The sequence below is a fragment of the Emydura macquarii genome, unplaced genomic scaffold (assembly GCF_026122565.2).
Source record: "Emydura macquarii macquarii isolate MOO-44397 ecotype Brisbane River unplaced genomic scaffold, CSIRO-AGI_Emac_v2 contig_1027, whole genome shotgun sequence".
NCBI lineage: Eukaryota > Metazoa > Chordata > Testudines > Chelidae > Emydura > Emydura macquarii.
Genome location: NW_027131164.1, coordinates 1,681,825 through 1,704,920, shown reverse-complemented (window position 1 = coordinate 1,704,920; position 23,096 = coordinate 1,681,825). Strand labels below are relative to the sequence as shown.

The following is a 23,096-nucleotide window of genomic DNA, read 5'->3' as shown; positions in this document are numbered from 1 at the left end:
CTTTTTATTATATACATTGAAGGTATTTTTAGCATTGTCCTGAATATGAAAAATAGTGCGCCTACCCCCCCACATAAAGTAGAACTGAGAGACTGTCCATTCTGTAGGTAAGCCTTTTTTTTTTTTTTTGGTTAATTTAAGTATTCAAATCATTAATCTTTAAAAATCATTTTCTGCAAAACATTTGCAATAATAATCTGTATGAACACCAAGGCTAATTTCTCCCCTAGAAGTATTATATGGACCTTGCAGCAGGGCAGTCTCAGAAGAAGGCCCCTTGTCTGTAGAGTTTACGGTTTTCTCTGGTCCACCATATAATGGGTTCAGTAGCCATCAAGGCACAGTGAAAGGTATTTAATTGAATTAATTGTATGATGAGGGGTTAACCCTTGGCAAGAGAAGACACCAACAGAGCTTTCACTGAGTTAGCCATTTATTTATTATTTATTCTTTGCTTTGATTAAAAATAAAGTATGCTTCCGCCTGAGTGCGTCAAGGTAATTAAGATTATAATCAATTTAAAACATAGGTAGGCCTGAGTGTTTGTGCAGTTTTTAATATTTTAAAATCACTCATATATTAAGTTGATGATTGCCAAAAAATGAAAAAAACATTTAGATCAAACCATAACGGCCCAAGATAAATAATTTTTGATTAACCAGGTAAATATGCATTTTTAGAAGTTCTGTCAAAAAAAAAAAGTCACATCATAAATCTTAGATTAACATCATACTTCAACATCACATACAATAACTGTCTACTGGCTAAATGGTTAAACATATATGTAAAGTGCAGTTCTATTCTGAACAATCAGTAAAAATGGCATCCCCAGATGTAAACTGACCAGTTTACAAGTAGAATGATATTTTACTAAATAGATAAATTTTTCTAATTAGTGCATCACCACCAGTAACAGAATCTTCACGTGAAACTGCAACTTTACATAGCAGATCAGTTAAATAAGGAAAGAAGGTCTTCTGGTTAAGGCACATGTGACTGGGACTTGAGCAATCTGGCATTGTTTTCTAGCACTGCCAGACTTTGCATAATCTTTTGGCAAATCACTAAATCTCATCTGTACCTTTCCCATCTATAAAATGAAGATGGCAATACTTCCTTTTTTGCACCTTTTTTGCTCTTTTTGGCAGAAAAAAGTTACTAAACTTCCGTAACTGTTCTTCTTCAAAATGTGTTGCTCATGTGCATTCCAATGTAGGTGTATTGTCGCCCCAAGCACCATCACTGGAAAGTCTGTCTCTCAGTGGTATCCATCAGGTCAGCTCTGGTGACCCTGGAGTCATGCCCTCATAGCACCGGTATAAAGGGCTCCACTGACTTTTCTCCTTTAAGTCCTTCTTGCTGGCTTACTACAACAGAAGGGCAAGTGGTGGGGGAGTCTGGAATGGACATGAGCAACACATCTCGAAGAACAACAGTCACAGAAAGTTAGTAACCACTTTTATTTCTTCGAGTGCTTACTCATGGCCATTCCAATGTAGGTGACTCCCAAGCAGTTGTGCAGGGGGAGGGTTTGGAGTTCATTGGCATGCTGACTGTAATACCGCTCGGCCAAAGTCCGCATCGTCTCTAGCTTGCTGAATGATGGCGTAATGGGACATGAAAGTGTGGACTGATGACCTATAATTAATGATATTGATTGATGCTGCTGCTCTATAGATGTCCTGAATCAGAACTGGCACTACGAACGCCACCGATGATGCTTGAGCACTTGTAAAATGAGCTGTCAATAGAGGAGCCGGGACCTTCGCTAGATTGTAGCATGTGTGGATACAGGAAGTGATCCATGATGAAATTCTCTGGGCAGAGACTGGATGGCCTTTCATTCTGTCTGCAATGGCTACAAATAGTTGAGCGGATTTCCAAAAAGGTTTAGTCCATCCATTCTAAAAGGCTAGTGCATGCCTAACATCCAGCAAATGGAGTCTCTGTTCCTCCCTGTTAGCATGTGGTTTCAGATAGAAGACTGGTAGGAATATATCTTGATTACTATTGAATAGTATATACTATAGTATACTATTGAATAGTATATACTATTATTATTACTATTGAATCTATTACTATTAAACCAACGGACCCAATGAGGGGGACACCACTTTGTATTGACTTATTTACTCTGTTTGTTAAACACCCCCAATGTAACCCACATACTTAGTAATGTTCCCCCATTCCCTTATATCCCTTTGTATCTCTTAGCGTCCACACCATCAACCCCCATCCAGGATACTGCAGCTTATCCCTTGTTGTTCTCCCCTGACTCCCAATCACACCCCGTGCCCCCCGATAACATACATACTATCCCTGGATGTTTTATAACTTTGTCTCTTTAACTGTATGGGTTACCTTTTTTTATTTTTTGTAAACATTCACTTTAATAAAACTTTTAAATTTGAATTGTGAGACCACCTGAGCAGCAAGGCCGGGTGTGGCTGCAGCTGAACCTTGTCCTTGAAGAAGGCAGTGTATGGTGGTTCTGAAGAGTTTGGATCTCTGAGACCCTTCTGGCAGAAGTAATAGCAACCAGGAAGGCCACCTTCCAGGATAGGTAGAGCAGAGAATATATTGCCAGGAGTTCAAATAGGGGTCCTGTTAGCCTTGCCAGTACCAAGTTGAGATCCTAGGGAGAGAGTGGGTGGCGCACATGGGGATATAGCTGCTCCAACCCCTTGAGCAACCAAGTTGAGGTCCTAGGGAGGGAGGGAGGGAGTGGCACACATGGGGTTATAGCTGCTCCAACCCCTTGAGCAACCAACCACAGACTGAGCTTGAGAAGACTGACTGGCCGTTCACCCATGGATGAAAGGCTGAGATTGCAGGCAGATGGATCCTAATAGATTATATTGTTAGGCCTTGCTGTTTCAGGTGGAGTAAGTAATCTAGAATGAATGGTTAACTGAGTAGGCAAAACCCTCTTTTGCACTGAAAATCTATTCCACTTTGCCAGGTAAAGTGGTTCTACTGGATGGTTTCCTGCTCCCTAAAAGAACCTCGTGAACAGGCTCAGAGAATACCAGTTCTGAGGGATTCAGCCATGGAGTTTCCACGCTGTGAGATGCAGAGACTCAAGACTCGGATGACGTAGACGGCTGTGGTCCTGAGACATCAGGTCCGGAAATGGGGCAGACTGATTGGTGTGTCCACCAAGAGATCTAGGAGAATAGTGAACCACTGTTGACGTGGCTAGGCCAGGGCTATCCGGATCAGACGTGCAAAGTCCCTTCTGGCCTTCAGCAAAACCTTGTGTATGAGAAGGATGGGAGGGAATGAGTAGAAGGGCTGGTACTTCCAAGGGAGGAGAAAGGTGTCTGCAAGCGAGCCTGGGTTGTGGCCTGGAAGGAGCAGAGCTGAAGACGCTTCCTGTTGTGCTTTGCCACGAACAGATCTACCTGGGGAATTTCCTACCTATGGCAAACGGTGCTCACGACATCTGGGCAAATGGACCACTCATGATGATTGGAAAAGGATCTACTGAGATGATTTGCTAGCTTGTTCTGTGACCCTGAGAGAAAAGCTTCAAGACGGATCAAGTGGGATCTGCAGAATTCCCACAGGCATCCTAGCATAGGAGAGAAGAGCGCACCCTGCCTTAGCTGTTTATATAAAACGTTGCTGTCGTGTTGTCTGTAAGAACCAACTCACAGTTGCCCTCCAAGTGGGGTTGGAACGCCAAGCAGGCTAGGTGCACCACCCTCAGTTCCCTCACACTGATGTGTAACGAGAGCTCCTTTGGGGACCAGAGTCCCTGAATCCTGCGGGTCCTCAAGTGAGCCCCCCCATCCCATCGTCAATGTGTTTGTAACAAGAGACACTGATGGCTGGCACCTCGAAAAGGGGACACCTGCACATACTGTCCATGAGTCCAGCCACCAAAGAAGGATGGCAATCATTGATGGGAGAAGCGAAACCACCTTGTCCAGATGGTGTCAGCACGGTGCGTAAATTGACGCCAGCCAGATCTGGAGAGGTCTAAGCTGGAGTCTCTCATGTTGCACCACACCGATGCATAATGCCATATGCCCCAGGAACTTCAAGTAGTTTCTTGCTGTAGCGATAGGGTGATCCCTTAGGCTCTGAATGAGTGCCTTTAGAGCTCTGAACCAGTTTTCCATGAGGAAGGCTCTGGACTGGATCGAGTAGAGGACTGCCTCAATTAATTCAATTCTTTGAACTGTGAAAAGGATAGATCTCTGAATATTTATCAACAGCCCCAGGTCTTGGAATGTTGACTGTATTAACTCTACATTTGCTTCCAACTGGGCGTTGGATCAACTTCTGATCAGCCAGTCGTTGAATTCAGGGCAAACCTGAACCTCTTGTCTCCTCAAGAAGGCTGTGACGACTGCCAAGCACTTCGTGAACACCCAAGAGGCCGCTGACAGGCTGAATGGTAGTGCATGTGGTTCACTATGAACCATAAGAACCTTCTGTACCCCTGAAAGATCACAATATGAAAATACGTGTCCTTCAAGTAGAGGGCGGAGTACAGTCCCCTGGATCCAGAGAAGGGATAATGGAGGCAAAGGAGACCATGAGGAACTTCAGTTTCTTCATGATTCCGTTGAGGTTTTGCAGATTGAAGATCAGTCTGAGATCACTGTTGGCCTTCAAGATTAGGAAATAATAGGAGTAGAACCCCTTAACTCCAGTGGAACCTCTTCCACAGCTCCCAACCTTAGGAGCAACTGCACATCTTGCTCTAGAAGTTGCTCATAAGAGGGGTCCCTGAAGAGGGATGGGGAGGGATGGTGGGAAGGTGAACTGAAGGGTGAATCCCAGTGCTATCATGCGCAGCATCTAGCGATCTGAGGTAATACGGGCCCATGCCTGACAGAAGTGGGATAAAAGATCCAAAAAAATAGGGGAAATCAGATAAAAACACTATCCTGGTATGTCATCCCCGAGCGTCCCATCAAAAGGACTGCTTCAACCCTGCTGATTGTCTCAGGGATGGACAAGGAATAGGACGAAGGCCTCCTCTTATAGCATCTACTCCTTCTCCTGCTGTAGTCTTGCTTCTGCTGTGGCAAGTAGAAGTGAAGTGGGGCTTATAGTATTTCCTGGAGGGAGCTGATGTATGTAGCCCCAGGGATTTCAGGATGGCTCTAAAGTCTTTCAGGCTATGCAGCTTAGAGTCTGTTTGCTCTGAAAAGAATGACCTGCCTTCAAACTGGAGGTCCTGCAATGTCTGCCGCACCTCGTAGGGCAACCCTAAGAACTGAAGTCACGAGCTTCTTCTTGTAACCACAGCCAAAGCCATGGATTGGGTTGCAGAGTCCACCATGTCCAAAGCTGCCTGGAGAGATGCTCTGGTCACCAATTTTCTCTCTTCAATAGGGCCAAGAACTCAACCCTGGACTCCTGCAGCAAAAGCTTCTTGAATTTCGCCATTGTGCTCCAGGAGCTCAGAATCGCTTGCTAGTTTGCAATCTTGAAATGGAGGCTGCCACCTGAGTACACCTTCCTACCAAAAATGTCTAGGATGATTGGCGATCTCCTCCACCTGGATACCCAGGTTCTAGGCTACCTTCCTGAGGAGCTCCAGGTGTGCCCTATAATCATCCTGGGAAGGTGCTATACATGTTCCTGCCACCGCCTCATCAGGAGAGGAGGAAGAGTAAGCCCGTACCGGCAAGGGGCCTTGTTCCTCACCCTCTGCACAGGATAGGTCTCCTGGGGCAGGATCTTGAAGGTTGGTACTGGGTTCGGCACCAAGGCCTATTCCCTGCTCTAAGGGAGGCAGTAGGAGAGCTCTTGAATTTGAAACAATAGAGTAGGCCCTCCTGGACTGTGGACCCTGGACTGGCTGAAAAGGCCAGGGGTTCCAGAACAGCCACTGTAATGGCATCTGCCACTGCGTCAGTGGCCAGACCATCGGTAGAATGCCTTAGCCCATCTCGGCCACTGGGTATCACTGACCGGAGCAATGTCTGCTCCCATGGGAGATGTAAGACTCCAACTCAGGCCAGGCCTACACTTACCTGAGAATTCGGCAGCAGTCAACGGGAGTTACGCAAGCTACTCTGTGTAGCTTGCGTAACTCCCGTCAACTTCTTAACTTCTGTTGTGCACGGTGTCTTCAATGCTCTGCGCCGACAGGAAATATGTTCCCGTCGACGTAGCGCTATGCCACTTGAGGGGATGGTTTTAGTGCATCGACTTCCTGATCGATTGAGCAGGTCTTTACTGACCACTCAATAGATCCAAAATGATCTGATGGCGGCAAATTCATGTGTACACAGCCTCAGAGTCTGACTTCTCGGAGACCAGGGGGAACAGTGCCAACAAGTGTTGGACAGCAGTGCCGGGAAGAGACTGGTGTTGCGACATTATAGACAGCTTGCCTTCTGATGGCACCTGCTGGCAGCTCCCAAATGGTGGGGGATGGCAGTACCAGGAGTCATAGCAACTCCTTCGCTGCCTCAAACACTTCTGGTATGGATGGTAGTGCCAGGGCAGTCAAACTCTGGTAGCTCTCTGCTGGTGGAGAGTCCAAAGGTGTCGGACCCAATTGTGCCCTTCCTGGGGCCAGAGTCAAAAGAACCGCATGCACCAGTGGTGTCCCCGAGTGGCCTGGTACAGCTTGCACTCTGTCAGCGTCTCTATGCCCAGCAGGCCCCCGGTCAGTTTTTCTCTGCTTGCTTCTTGGCATCAGTGATGGAGAGCAGTGCTGAGAGTCCTAGGTCAGGACTGCCTTCCTCGGCATTGGGGATGAATGTCGGCGCTGGGTGTCCCAGGCCATAGAAGCAGAGTCCTTTCTCAGTCCTGGAGAAGCAGAATGGCGCTGCATCTCCCTTACAGATGTCATGGTGCTTCTTACTGCAGCCATAGTACTCTGTCAAGTCAGTGTGACTCAGCTCCAAGGGGGGACAAAGTGCTGTATCTATAAGGAGGCACTTGAGTCTGGTGTCTCTGTCCTCCTTAGTTCTGGACCTGAAGTCCTTGCAAATCTTGCAACACTCCTTCATGTGGGCCTCCCCCAGACACTTGAGGGAGCTGCGATGGGGATCACTAACTGGCTTCAGCTTATGGCACGATGCACATGGCTTAAGACCCAGGGGCCAAGGCATATCCCAGTCCTGGGAAGGGGTTAACCCCGCTAAGTGGGGTCCGCTAATTAATTAACTTACTAACTGAAACTTAAACACTTGGAAGACCTATGTACAGTTACTAAGCAAAGTCCACTGAAAGAGGTACTTGCAAGAAAAAACACAAGGACGAGCAGCAGTTCCAGCGACCATAATGAGTGGTAAGAAGAAACTGAGTGGGTGGCAGAGCCCTTTATACCAGCGCTACGATGGCATGACTCCAGGGGGCACCAACGGATACCATGGAGAGAGAAACTTTCCGGGGCAATTCTTGGGGTGAGCACACACCTATATTGGAATGGAGCAAGCACTGGAAGAAGAAATTGTGTTACTATGTGTATGTACTGCTTCCTAGTACAATGGGACCCTCAGGGGCTACCATAAATCTCTTTTTCTGACCAAAACCACAATGTAAATTATGCATAGTTGAAGAGAACCATTCATAGTCCTTTAATATAAACAAGTTAAACTACAAAAAATGTTCAAATATTGAGTTTGGCTAGAAGCTGATGGAGGACCGGATGGGACTTCACATAAAGCCTATTAACTGTGCATGCAATTTGAAGTGCAGTTCTGCTCTAAAAAATTACACTAAAAATGACAAGATAGGATCCCATTTTTATTGTATCTCAATAACTTGCAGAACAAATGTTCAGTTTGGAAGCAGAAAAGTGTTTTTTTCTTACTGCCATACCTACACAGTTAGCATATCTGAAAGCCAAGCTAGGCTCTTTCTGTTTTATACACCCGCACAGTAATAGGCTTGCAGGCCAAATGATGCCCTCAGTTATATCTGTGCAACTCCACTGTCTTCCATTTATGCCCTTCAATTCGTCTTCACATGCATAAATAACTGGAACTTTTAGATTCATAGATTCTAAGGCCAGAAGGAACCATTATGATCATCTAATCTGACCTTCTGTGTAACACAAACCACAGAACTTCCCTGAATAATTCCTAGAGCATAGCTTTAAAAAAAAATGTAATCTTAGTAAACATTTCTGTTACTGCCCAACAAAGGATAGAACACAGTTCACTTTTTCATCAGTAAGTTGGCTCTACAGGAGTAAAAAGCAGTAAAAGCTAGTTTTTCATCACTAAAGAAAGCAAATACCAAACACATACTGGCAGCAGATCTGATGAATAAGTGCTACCATTTTTATAATGTTGATTTTCAGAGTGGAAAAGCACTTTAAACTGACTAGTAGAGGCTGGAGTAATGCAAGGTTCTCTCCTGACCCAGTAGTGTGTGCAAGAATATGCTTCTGATCACTCACACTGTGATACAGAAGGTTATGACTAAGCCACCAGTTGATTACTATTGTGCAGCATTGGCTAGGTCATGGAAATCAAGGATATTTGGAATATTAATTTATCCATGTCCTTTTAACTAATCATAATTTTTTTCTAATAGGTTCACAACTTCATTTTTTGCACATTACTGAAACAAGACCTCTTCAATATCCACCGGTTTGCTGAAGATGTTAAAGCGTTTGTCTGTGGCCAGCCTCTTGGTAACATCCCTGAGAAACAACCGCAGTTCTCTCAATGTGTTCTCCTCCTGGTCTTCCATTCGTTGCTTTTCTGTTTCTGAGAGCTCACGGGGAGGAGATGGCAGTGCAAGAGGAAGAACTTCCAGAGCACAAAGAGCTAAGTAAGAAAGCAGGAAAAAGCCAGACAAAGTAAGTTTTAGTGAGAGGGAATTGTAGGACTACCCGCTTCTGAATTTTCACATTTTCCTTCCCAATTTTCACACTTGATCATTGAAGATCCTCCCCATCTCACTTAGTGTAATAGGAAACACGCCAGTTCTGCACATTAATAAAATGTCAGTGGTTAATGACCCTAACTGCAATTTTGAATACCATTAAAAAGAAAACCAACATTTTACAGTACAAGACTTTATTCAAACAGATTCTCACACTATTTCTGGTTTTATTGTAAAATAGCTTACCCGTCTGTTTCTTTTTTGGGGGAGGCATTGACGCCTGACTGAGAATTAACTCCTGGAAAAACCTCAGTCTGTCTTCTTCACTTGGTCTTTGAATATAAAAAACCTCTTCATACTGGATTCTGAAGATACACTTCACCTGCAAGAAAACAATGTCATGAGGAGTCACAGGATTCAACTTATTCTCAAACTATTTGATCAATGTGTATTTTAAACACAGAATTAACTTTTCAAAATAAGCATACTGGCCTTATTTGCAAAGTTATTAAACTATTCCCAAAGAAGCACAAAGTCCAAAGAAAATGAATAATCTGGGATTGTTATTCAACTTTTCATAACATGTAAATTAAAAGGGCAGTGCAGCAATGGTTGCTACTGCAATGACAGGAGGAGAAGAAAGAGAAGAGAATTTAGGAAAAAATATGTAGGAATACTTAAGTTTAAAAGCAACTAAAGCTACACTACAGTCGCCGAGTCAAATTCCACTCTTTCTTACACTGCAATATAATCCAGAGTAACTCCATTGACTTCAGTGGGTTTTTCTGAAATTATACCAGTGTAACAGAGCAAAATCTAACTCTCAGTCTTGAATAATGGGAGCTCCTTTATGAAGAACAGAGGGAAAACTCATTAGTGGTTGCAGAGGAAACACTATCATTTCAAATAAAGACAAAAAGATTTCACATTTATTCTTTCTAATGTTTTCTGTGCAGAATATAATGATTGTAACAATTAGTACATTGGAACTAACATTAGACTTCATGTAAGGCAATTCGAGAGCTGAAATAAAATTAATTTAGCAATTTCAGTGTGAGATATTTTCAAGTAAATTATAAGAACTACAGCATAAAGTTCTGGTTATGTACAACTGTTCTATATTAAAGTATTTTATAGCCTTAAAAAGACACATTGGCAATGCCTTCCACACACAAAAAATATTTCACACTCACCTCTTCAGGCAATTCACTATACATGGTTTCAGAGGTAGACAGCAGAAATATAGGAGAGAAAGACGGTATGTCTTGCAGCAAAGTTAGAAAAGTAGCTCTCACAGTTTCACTGACAGCTTCCCACCAGTCACCAATATGAGGCATGTAAACAATACTTGGTACAGTTCTTCGAGCTTCACGAAAGATCTAGTAAAGAGAAACACTAGTATTTAGAGTCAGAAATTAATTACGACACCCAATAAGAAATAAAAACTGTTGTGGTTTTAGGTAATGCCTTAGAGTTCTTGATGCCTTTAACAGGTGTCGTTTCATCAGCTTAATTAGCTCAAGATACAACAAAAATGCTTTCTATTTTTATGAATTTTTATCAATATATTGTTTGTGTCATCAAATTACTTTAGGCCAGTGCCTATGCCATCGAAAACAGCAACAGGTCATGTAAGTCAACACCCTGTTTTAATAATCTATTACAACAAAGATCCAACAAGCAAACCACATGGAAAATTAAACCGTACCACATTTTGCAGCAAAAGAGAAAAATATGAAATGCAACAAGTACAAGATGAAATGTCATACTAGCTTGCCAAGACTCATAAACATTGTATTATATTAGCTGTTTTGGTTCAGACACTTGCAAATACAGTGCACTGAGTTGGCTGCTAGTGGTTAACCAAACACAATGTCTGGCAGGAGGACTGAAATTTTTCAAGAGTAAAGAAACATTTTAATTTAATTCTTTAAGTTTGGAGTTTATCTGAGAATTTTAGCAGCTTTGCTATTATTTCCCATGGCTGTTATTTTTTCCTCACTAGGTGAGCCAGTGTTTGGTGTATCTCTTACATCTCAAAACTTCACTCTCTATATTCAACTCAATGAACATAAAAACTCAGTTCAATTGCCACTTCCCTTTGCCTTTTGGCAGCCCAGATAGTCTGACATCATTATGATAGTAGAGTAAGAAATAATCATCTAGTTTATTTTAACAAGGTCATGTCTCTGTAATTTTTTTAACCTTCATTTTATTTCTGTTGGCAGATTCCTCCGTAACTCATATGGTTTCTTCAGCTTGAGTTGTTCTGCCCACAATAGATGCTACAAAATCTTTCAACTCTTTAGTGGTGATTACTATTGATTCCATTCAGTTTGCCCAAAACATTTGTAAAAAAGTGTCAACTTAAGGATTGCCTTTTTGGCCTAAGTTTGACTCCAATCAGGGTAGACATAACGATATCCTTCCTTTTTTACAATATGAAAGCATTTAGTTTGAACTCTGACTGACTTTAGTGGACTTCTAGTGGTTCTGTCTACAATTTTTATTTGCCTTTTTAATTTGGAATGTATAAATTGAGATTTAAAATGACTGAATATATATTGTCAAGATTAGCAGCCCTAAAATTCAATTCACTCTTATTTCTGTTATCTGTTTTCAAATAATATGCAATTTGTGTGTGTTTCTCTCAACACATGCTTCAATTCTTTTTTCTTGTGATCACAAATTCAATCTCTTTGTTAAGTATGAAAAATACAGTGCCCCTTGAGCTGCCCTATATTTATAGCATTTACTGAATACAGAATGAATTTTCTGAGAATTTACAAGCACATCCATTAGCGCAGGCCAGTATAGCAGATAGGCATTGGGACCCAGGGACTGGCTTCCCTGCCTTCCCTTCACATAACCCTAGGCATATTAATTCAGTCCTCTAACCAATAAATCAACAGCAAATTAAGAGTCAGATTCACCTGAAAACCTTAGATGCTTTGTGTTGCTCTAACACATCAAAATAGCTGTAAACCCACCATAACTGGCCTGTATGCTCTGGCATACCAATGGATCTGCCCTTAACAGTTAAAATTACAACAAAATATTTAAGGTAGATACTCTGTCTTCAAATCATCAGAAATACCGCATGATAGCATTATCTTTGGGTTTCTTGTTTAAAGATCATATGTGAAATTTTAAAAGACAAGAAAATTTCAGGAAAAAAATGTTAAAACAGAGTTAAGGCTGAGAATACATATATGAGTAAGTTCAGGACAAAAAAAAATTACATTATTTTTTACCCTTATGTTACTAATACATTAACATAAACCTTAATATTGTTTTAACATCATTTTTTGTCTTGTATACCTATAAAATAGAATCAGACAAAAGCAACTCCTCAATGAAAAATCAATATTCTTAAGCCACAAACACATTTCTTGATTTTTATGCTTCTTATAAGGATGAGTGATATTTGTAATGAAAATTTTAAAGAGAAAGTCGTGTTCTCCAGTTCTGGATGATCTCATAAAAATACATTTATGATCACATTATAGTCTAGGTGCACATCTTCCAGGTTAATAGGTCCTCACTCTGTATACCTTCCCCCTTCACTCTTCCCTATTCACTTCTCACTTCCTTTCTTAATCTCAGTATTCTCTCCTTCATAACTATCTCCTCCTCAATTTTCATTTCACACAGATGAATAAGGCATCAACTGAATATCATTCATTCGAACTCCCAAAAAGTGAATCTCATACTTTTTAGGAACACAGGAGGTAAATAATAAATCAGACTGTTTTTAAAAGATTTTATGAATACTTTTAGGTGTTTATTTCCTTGTCAATAAAACAGATTTCTGTGCAAGCACAGTTCAAACAAACCTACAGAAAACAGTTTTCCTCAGAAGTCACAAAATACTATGAAAATTAGCCACAGCAAATTTGCATGGCTATTTAGTAGTTGTGGTGGCACAAAGAATGGACTTCCATCTTCAACAGTCCATTGCAAGTCTTTCTTTGGCAAGAATCAGTATGAGAGGATGTAGGCTTTTTAAATTCTTCACAATAGTATCTTCCAACCTCTTTAAAGCTCAACCTCGTGCTACACTTCCTTCAATCTCAGCTATATAAACCTTCTGTAAAAATATACCTTCTTCTGCATGTTGGACATAACCTCACCATTGCATAACTGCAATAACTGCATAACTGCAATGGTGAGGTTATGTCCAACATGCAGAAGAAGGTATATTTTACCTGATGCAATTACCTGATGCAATTTTCCAGGATCGTTCCAATATCTCCTTATTTGTGACAAAAATCAAACCAACATTAAAAATACACCATAACTTTTGATACTGAAAACTTTTGTTTACTCTCCTCAATTGTCTTTAATGGCTCTGTGTCTGCTCCACATAGGAGTGTTCAATGCAGTAGTGACGGCATGTCTTATCTTAGTTCTCACACAGACACCCTGCTGTCCAAGTGAATTTGAAGACACTGAAAAGCCATTGATGCAAGACAGATCTGACGTGATTTCTTCTGTTATAGAACGTCAACTACCTCGACAGATAGAACTATTTACCCAATCAGTGTTATTGCCGCCTACATCGACTGGAAAACCAGTATTCGTGACTGTGACCTATAAAATCTTAACAAAATGTTTTAAATATCATCATATTAGAATGTTCCTCTGCTTTAGCTTGCAATGGCACATGTACACTATCTTTTCCCCAAAAGACCACTTTACTGGACATAAGCTTGAATAAAACCACAGCTAGCATCAATGCTCTAAGATCTCAGATATTATGTAGACTCACCTGTGCACATGATTCTTCAGGTGTTTTGGCACTAACTGAATAAAGTGCTGGCAGATCTAGCCTGTGTACAGAGAATTTTTCAAGAGTGTGCAATAGTGCTGGAGCAAGGTGAGAAGTCTGACCAGAACCCCTTTCTCCTGATAGCAGTAATCTTGGCCTATAAGAGGTTGGCTGGTGATAAGCTGACCTATAAGAGAAGTAATATTTTTAAAATATCACCATGTGTCATCATATAAATATATATGTTTATCTACAGAGACTTCCTGGTGTTTCAGCTTTTATTTAGTAGTTTTTAAAATGCTAAGTTTTTTAGACTTTTTTAAAACAACTTCATCTTAACTAATATGATAACAGGGATCTTCTAATGGAGATCTTACAATGATTGTATTGTGCTCTAACTTTTGCATGACTCAGTTCTAGCACTGATTACCTCATGGTTTATCTATACAAACAGTTGCAACAGTTTTAACTGATTAGAATAATAGAATATTAGGGTTGGAAGGGATCTCAGGAGGTCATCTAATCCAACCTCCTGTTCAAAGCAGGACCAACCCCAACTAAATCATCCCAGCCAGGACTTTATCAAGACAGGCCTTAAAGACCTCTAAGGATAGAGATTCCACCACCTCCCTAGGTAACTCATTCCAGTGTTTCACCATCCTAGTGAAAACGTTTTTCCTAATATTCAACCTAGACCTCCCCCACTGCAAATTGAGACCATTTCTCCTTGTTTCGTCATCTGCCACCCCTGAGAACAGCCTAGCTCTATCCTCCCTGGAACCCCCATTCAGATAGTTAAAGGCTGCTATCAAATGCCTCCCCTGCCCCCACTCTTCTCTTCTGCAGACTAAATAAGTCCAGTTCCCTCAGCCTCTTCTCATAAGTCATGTGTGCCAGCCCCCTAATCATTTTCATTGCCCTCCACTGGACTCTTTCCAATTTGTCCACAACCTTCCTGTAATGGGAGGCCAAAACTGGACACAATACTCCAAATATGACTTCATCAATGCCGAACAGAGGGGAATAATCTCTTCCCTTGGATCTGTTGGCAATGCCCCTGGTAATGCAACCCAATATGCTGTTAGCCTTCTTGGTAATAAGGGCACACTATTGACTCAAATCCTGCTTCTTGTCCACTGTAACCTCCAGGTCTTTTCTGCAGAACTGCTGCCTCACCAGTCAGTCCCCAGTCTGTAGCATTCCATCCTAAATGCAGGACTCTGCACTTGTCCTTATTGAACCTCATCAGATTTATTCTGACCAATCCTCTAATTTGTCTACCCTGTATCCTATCCCTTCCCTCCAGCGTATCTACCACTCCCCCCAGTTTAGAAATTACTTAAATCAATTTCTAATCAGTGCAAAACCTATGTGGGTATTATTAAATTGATGCAGCCCTAGATTATAATCAACTGTTTTAAATCAATTCCTTACCAAAAAAAGCTAAATTAATATAATTACTCTTAAAACCATTTAAAGGTTCATACAAGGATTTGCATGAGTTTAAAAATGCAGCTTTAGTCATTTGTGTAGCAAGGCTTTGGCTACCAATGTTTGCTTTTTAGCAGCCCACAGAATTACAAGACCAAAAAGAAAATTTTGTTCATCCTTCAAAGTGCCTGTCAGCTGCCTAAAAGCAAGTTTTGTTGTTTATTGGGGGGGGGGGGGGTGAAGGAGGGGAGGGGGAGAGAAGTAAGTGATAGTAGGTGAAAATTTAATATTACCTAAGTAATTCTGTCATCTCTAAGAACAAAGTGAAATTGATTCACTAATTTTCAGAGTTAAAAATATCGCACATGGGCTGTTTGTTTTATGCTAACTTTCATCCCAATGCATTTCTAACTGCCAAGACCCCAAGATTCAGCAAAGCACTTAAAAATATACTTAACTTCAATCATGTGCTTAAGTCCCATCAACTTAAAAGGACGTAAAAAAATGATGAAGTGCTTTACTAATTTAGGGTCTAAGACACAGTCTAGTATCACAAATAGCACTTCATTTATATTGCACACTTCTCATTAATAAGTTTCCAGCTGGGAACACTCACTGCTTTAAAGTAAAGGTTGCAAATGTGAGTCTACCCAATTGCTTTGTATTTTTGTTGAACGGTAAAAATCTTAAAGGATTCCTGTCAAGTATGGGGGCGGGGGTAGGGGGAGAATTTTAGAGCAGTGTCTCTTCCCATTAACTTTACCTTGATTATAAAAGCTAAAGAAATTTTAAAATTAATTTAATTTTCTTTTTATTAATGAATGTTTACTTTAAACTTCATTCAGCTTGAAAAGTGAAACTAGATTGGTCAATATTACTATGTTTATGTTTTGGGTCAATCACTTTCTAGTTGCCATGCATTATGTACAAAGTTTGTCTTTGATTTCACAAATCTGCTGGGGAAGATCATAATCTATCCAGCAAAAATGTTTAATGAAATTTAAAAATTAGTTATATGCATACGTTTTTCTTTTTTTTTTTTTTCTTTTTTTTTTTTTGTTTCAACCAAAACCTGAATTTTGGACCTTAAGGGAAAGAGCAAGGTTTGTATTTTAAGTTAATCAGTTATTTTTAAGTTCATACTACTGCAAATGTTGTTTAGACATTGCTGTTCAGAAATACAAACGTTCATTCTTCCACAAGACAGCTCGACTAAACGGTGCCCTTCACTGGCCTCACATTTTCTTTACTGAAATGGGCATCAACAGAATCTATACAAAATATTACTCTAAACAATTCATATTAAAATTAACATATCTAGGTTTTTGCTGCTATATCTAGCTTAATATAAACAGTTGTGTTTCATCCACATTTAATACACAAATTCTAACGTACAATTTCTCCACAGCTTTCCTTAGAAAAGCACTTAAGAACACACAAAGTGAGGAAAAAAATTGAAAATGCTTTTTAAAGAAATCCAAGGAAATTTGATCTGAAACGAACTAATTTTTATATCAGATTTAAATGCAACAAACATATATAAATAATTGATATGTGTCCACTGAAGCTAGATATTACTTCTCAGTAAGAAAAAGCAGCAAATATACTAGATGTTTAATATCTTCCATAACACACCAGCATTTTGCTTACTTACTAAAACAGCTGAAGATTCACGTTTATAATCTCCACAGCAAATGTCTGAAAAATATCCCAGGAGCTAAGCATGGTAATTACATTCTTAAAATGTTATGGACCAAAGGCCAAACACTACTCTCAAATACCCATGTGCTGTTTTAATACCACAAAGTCATTACAAAATCTTTAAAAGTTTTAAACTAAAGAGAAGTTTTAAGCTAATAAACAGTTCTCAGCATGCAAAATGGGTTTAAATGGGGACAGAACCAGCTCACAGTAATTCATTCTTATTACTTCACAGGAGAGTGTGAATGGCTTAGAAAATTGCTCATAAAGGCTTCAACATAGAAATCTCTCCATAAACATCCTGGTATTTTAAATCCATTTAGATATAAATATGAGGACACTGCCATGGAGCCTGTTAGCCCCTTTATTAACCCTTTCTTTGAACTCTAACTACAAAACAACAGCACATGACCTTAGAATTTCAGATCTCCTACGAATTTTACGAAATGCATATACTCACATTGTAAAATGAAGGTAGGGTTTATGTATAGCAGCTGACAATTGTTTCTTTGGTGATCCTGAGTGACAGCCTGTCTCAAAAATTGATGAAGCATTTTCATCTTCACTATCGTCTAATATTAGACTTGGTACATCTGTCCAAAATGATATGTTTATTAATATTAGAGTTCTGTCATCTCTTGGAACACCTCAACAAATCACAAAAATACATTGGAAGTTTCTTGGTAAAAAAGAGTCTAATACTACGAAAAGTGGGGAAAATATGAGCTAAAACTATCAATATCAAAAGGTACATAAAAGAAATTATGTTACTCAGTAACCAATATTACCCATAAAGTGTTAAAATACAGAGTTTAGTCAGAAATTCAAATTCTCTTTCACCATCAAGCAACATGCCTTTTTCCTAAACATAATGATACACAACTTACTTTTGCATTACAATAAATAAAATGTTGGTTTATGCTTCCTTTGGATTTATTTTGCTGCCAGAGACATTCATTGTTGAAGTTATTGATCTGAACCTCCTTTGACTATGCATAATTGTACATAATAAATAAAGCCCCAAAATTTCAGAAGTATATTTCATATTGCAAGATTTTTCCTAGTGGTAAACTGGACAACTTGTGTTTGGGAACGGAGAACTGCTTTCTACCACACATGAATTTGACAATGAAAATCAAAATGGTCAGTATCAGTTCAACTTAACTTTGTTTTCATATCCTGTGCCTTAATCTACTTTGACTCCTTCAACAACAAGTCAATCTCAGCTACTGAATTTACCTACCTTCTATAAGGGCCATCTTAAATTAAAGTAAAAAACTAAATACAACAGAGAAGAAAGACTATGCAAGAAAGTGCTCATGGTTTTTCAGTTTACATGGTGCCAATCAGAACAGCCACTTAGTAGAAGATTCAGCATGACTGAAGATCTACATTCCAAATTAATTCAAGAAAAACAGCAATGACAAATTAATTCCTCTGCCAAGTGAAAAACAACATCACTAGGTTAGAATTACACTGGTAAGTATATACTGTGTGGCTGTCACTCAAATTTAAGCAACAAAGAAAAAACAAAGAAAAAAATTCTAGACATCACTTACTTATGCTAACAATCAACTGGAATTGGCATATGAGCACAAATATTTAAAACTGTTACACATCAAAACAGATTTTGCTGCTTTTAATGCAGACTGTGCTTAACATTCAATCTTTTCTTTGGCTAAACTGGATGAGGCTTGGTCTACACTAGCAATTTATGTCGGAATAACTACGTCACTCAGGGGTGTGAAAATTTTTTAACTCCCAGTGTAGACAGCACTATGTCAACAGGAGAGCTTCTCCAGTAGACACAGCTACTGTCTCTCAGGGAGGTGGATCAGCTACACTGATGGGAGAAGCCCTCCCATTGGCATAGGTAGCGTATTTACTGAAACACTACAGCAGCACAGTGGCCTCAGTACAGTTGCAGTGCTGCAGCTTTTTAAGTGTAGACAAGCCTTAAGAAGAAGACAAACAAAATCAGGTGTGGGTGAAACTTCAAAAGAAGTTTAGGTTCTCACACATTCAAAGATGAAATACCTACAAAGAACCTTTAATCAACATAGTCAAAATGCATTTAAAAATACCAACAGCAATGTATAACAGAAGCATTGCTTGTTCAGGCAGGATAAAAAGGAAGGAGATGTTGCATGGATATGTACACCTGTTCTGAGGTTCTGGGGAACTTTACCTAGACATCTGTTGGCAAAACATACAACGTCCAATAAGTTCTTGGAATGTATGGGGGATAATTTTCTGAAACAAAAAGTGGAGGAAATAACCAGGGCTACAGCCATTTTAAATTTCATTCTGACCAACAGGGAGGAATTGGTTATTAAGCTAAGAATGGAAGGCAATTTGGGTGAAAGTGATCATGTAATGATAGATTTCATGATTCTAAGGAAAGGAAGGAATGAGAGCAGCAGAATAAGGACAATGGACTTCATAAAATTAGACTTTAACAAACTCAGAGAATTGGTAGGTAAGGTTCCATGATAAGACAATTTAAGGGGAAAAGGAAATCAGGAGAGCTGGCAGTTTCTCAAGGAGACAACATTAAAGGCACAACTGCAAACCATCTCAATGCAAAAAAAAAAAAAAAAGATAGGAAGAAGAGTCAGAGGCCAATATGGCTCCATCAGGAGCTCTTAAATGACCTGAAAATAAAAAAGGAATTCTACAAAAAGTGGGAAACATGGACAAATTGCTATGGTGGAGTACAGAAGAACAGCACAAGAATGTAGGGACAAAATCAGAAAGGCTAAGGCACAACATGAGTTACAGCTCACAAGGGATATAAAAGAAAAGAAGAAGAGGTTCTTTAAATACATTAGGAACAAGGAAATGACAAAGGAAAGCATAGGTCCTATATTTAGTAGACAAGGAGAGCTAATTGTTGACATCAAAAAGCTAAAGTGTTTAATGGTTATTTTGCTCCAGTTTTCTCAAAAAAGTTAATAGTATGTTAGAAAACTGTGAAATGAATTATAGAGAAATGAATATTATATATATATAAGATATATATTATATGATGATAAAGGAATCTGTGCATTTTGAATGTGTCTGCTGCTGATGAAGAATTTCAGAAGTTAACTGAAACAGCTTGAGGGTTGTGTAAATCAGGAAACCTGGTATGTATGTCTCAGTTGTAAAATCTTAGATCCACGTACATAGGGTGAAGCAGAGTACCAAGAGGGCTTCAGATGTACCTCCCAACCAACAAGGCAAGTTAAAAACATGGCCTATCCTATCCATCTACAGAGCTAAAATTCTTGTGCAGCTTCTCAGCATCTTGTGTCTCAGATACTGCAACATCCTTTTCTCTGACCTTGACAAATGCAACCTTGCCCCACTCACATCCATCAAAATGCTGCTGCAAAGATCATTTCTCTAGCCTGTCATTTTGACCATATCACCAAGTCTCCATCACCCACTTGCTAAATTTTCAAACAAGCACCATCATGCCTTCTCCCAGGCTGCCCCTCATGCTTTGGAGGAGCTCCTCATAAACATCTGCTACGTCATTATCCTCCTTCAAAACCCTTCTTAAAACCCTCATTTGCCATGATGCCCACAAAAAACTGGATAACAAGCCACTGGTGCATTGATACCACTCCCCATCACACTGACCAACAGTGTCTCACTGTGTCCTTGTATGTCTCCATCTATCGTCTCTTGTCTTATACTTAGACTGTAAGGTCTTAGGTGCAGGGATCATCTTTTTGTTCTGTGTTTTTACATGCCTAACACAATGAGGTCCTGGTCCTTCACTGGGGTTTCTAGGCACTACAACAATACATATAATTAATAATTATAATAATTGTAATTTATTAATTTCCAAGTAAAATAAGCAAATCAAATTCAGTTATGAGTAAAACAAATATACTACAAGAAAACCTATCTGAAATTTTTCCAACCTAGAACAGAATAGCTAGGAGCAAAAGAAATTAAGAAGTACCTTCTCTTTTGTCACCTTGGCTAAATTCAGCATGTGGAAATACTTTGTGTAAAACCGCTAGGAGGTTATTGAAGGTTCTTTCCAGCAGTGGCCTTATGACAAGAGATAGTGCATGTCCTGAAGACATCACGGCACGTTGGGAAGCAGGCACAATATTCTGCATTGCATGGTAAAAATCTTGTGCGCTGAGAACTATTGAAGAAACATCAAGCTGCAGTTTCTGACTGCTCGCGTAAATCTGGGGATAGCGCCGTCGCAAGGCAATCAAGGCAGCCTCAGTGCAAAGTGCTTTTATGTCAGCTCCACAGTACCCTAGTGTACAAAAAACAAACATATGTTCCATGAAGAAGCATCAACATTTTTCACATGTACAAACAAGCCTGAAGCTAAAAAAGCAGCCAGTTGCACTTCACTGTCACAGACTCTTTTCACACTGCATCCAGTGAACAAGTACTGTTTCAGTGCAAAGAAACCCCGAGGCCGATCACATCTTAAAAAGCAAATGTTAAACCCTTATTAGAAACCAATGATATCCTTTTCTAAACTATTCTCAGAGATCACCTGATAAAAAGATAACTCTAGATGAGCCTATAAAAGGCAAATGCAAATACAAAATAGCATCCACTGATATTCCTATACTGCAATGTGATATGACAAGAAATTAATATCATGTGAATATCAATATTTTCAAAGATTTTTATTATAGAATGTACTGTAGCTTCCCCCCAGCTTTAATGTCACCTCTCTTCCTTTTTAGTCTTCATTTAATATACAAATGTATCAATTGCAATTTGTGTGAAACAGACTACCCTCTACTTTTTACAATTCTATGACAAAATGAAAAACTTATTTTGTGATTTTTTTTTTAAAAGCAGCAAATGGTCATATGAATTTTAGGAACAAAGTGTATATATCCACAGAGCTTCTGAGAAAATGCAGGCTATTAAGGAAAAATACTTCGAGCATATATGTAGACAGGAAATTACCTGTTGACAGAAAAATTCCCTCATCTAATTCATTCTTTGTAGCTGCTAGAAGAAACTAGTTTTACTGCCAAGCAAAACTCTCTGTCTTTTTAATTTTATAACTCTAGTGGTACAGAGAAAGATAACAGAAAAATCTACTACGCTGTTGTAGGGTTTTTAATTCATTCTAGTTTCTGTTTACAACCTATAGCTGCTTAATCCTTGTTATTTACAGCCATACATACCAATGTATTATATAGACCTAAAACTTTTGAATAGCCTTTTGTGGTGCTAATTGATACTGTTGCTGCTTACAGGACTAGAATAAGTGGATTTCAGATATTGGTATGCTTCTATCCTTCATAATAACAAGCATGTATATTTTGTTGCATTTTCTTTCACCTCTGCTGAACAAGATGTAGTACAGATTACCAATTACAAGATTATTTCTTTACAGAAAAATCTTTCCACAGAGTTTTTAAACAAGCATATAGAATGATAGAATTCTGTAAAAGGGATATAATTTTTTATTAAATTCTATTCATTTTTAGAGCTATTTTTATAGAAGCTAGTCACAATTTTTTTTTTAAATTGACCAACCATCCTTTAAATTGTATATCTTGAACTTTTTTTTAACCTTTTTTTAAAAAAAATAAAGGGGATCAGAAAAACCATTAATGTTTAGAAGGGTCTTCCGGCAGGAACAAGACCACCACCCCCAAAGTTGCGTATGCCTACTTTCCTTCCTGCCTTGTTCTTCTCTTACTATACACCAGGGGTTCTCAAACAGGGGTTGTGACCCCTCAGGGGGTCACGAGGTTATTATGGAACGGGGTCACGAACTGTTAGCATCCGCGCATGCCGGTAAGGGTGGCATGGCCTGGAGGGGGGTCATCACAGCCTGAAATATTTTCAAAGGGGTCCCTGCAAAAAACGTTTTAAAACCTCTGCTATATACACACCTGCCCATTGATTTTGTTTCAGCTCTATAATTCCTAAACACCCCTTTACAAGGCCTGCATCACCAACAAAAAAATAAACATGACAATACAAAGTGTTGACAAATGCACAAAGCAAACAAACTGGGGGGGGGGGGGGGAGGATATGACGGAGAATCTCTCCTCCCCCTTTCCAAATCTTTTGGTCATATTAATTTTAGGGGTTACTAATAACAAAAGTAGGTACAAAATTTTCAGATGGAAATGTGTTTTTTAAGCTGATGGTATCTCTTTAATTCTCTAGGACTCTTCCATAAAGATTTCAACGTGAGCCAAAATATGTGATTATAGTCAGAACATTACTATAAATATTGGATTCTATGGACAACTTTTTAAAATAAACTTTTTCATTTTGGAAAAATGGCTAGTAAAATGGCTAAAAGTTATAATTGTGCCATAAAATCATAATATTTGAGTGCTAGATTAAATTTAAAACTACCTTGAATTTCACATTAATAAGCCAT

General features: G+C 39.3%; 1 protein-coding gene across 2 annotated transcripts in view; it reads right to left on the bottom strand.

Annotated features, from left to right (window-relative positions):
- The window catches only part of ATAD2B (ATPase family AAA domain containing 2B), a 158,637-nt gene that overhangs the window by 82,702 nt on the left and 52,839 nt on the right, over positions 1-23,096 (bottom strand). Inside the window, exons 16-21 of one of the 2 annotated variants that reach the window (XM_067544701.1) lie at positions 20,670-20,981; positions 17,175-17,307; positions 13,583-13,769; positions 10,005-10,190; positions 9,058-9,193; positions 8,557-8,753 (exon numbers count right to left, since the gene is read on the bottom strand). In XM_067544701.1, the coding sequence (XP_067400802.1) occupies positions 8,557-8,753; positions 9,058-9,193; positions 10,005-10,190; positions 13,583-13,769; positions 17,175-17,307; positions 20,670-20,981 (1,151 nt within the window). The remainder of the gene's footprint in view (positions 1-8,556; positions 8,754-9,057; positions 9,194-10,004; positions 10,191-13,582; positions 13,770-17,174; positions 17,308-20,669; positions 20,982-23,096) is intronic. The other variant, XM_067544702.1, reaches the window with a different exon arrangement.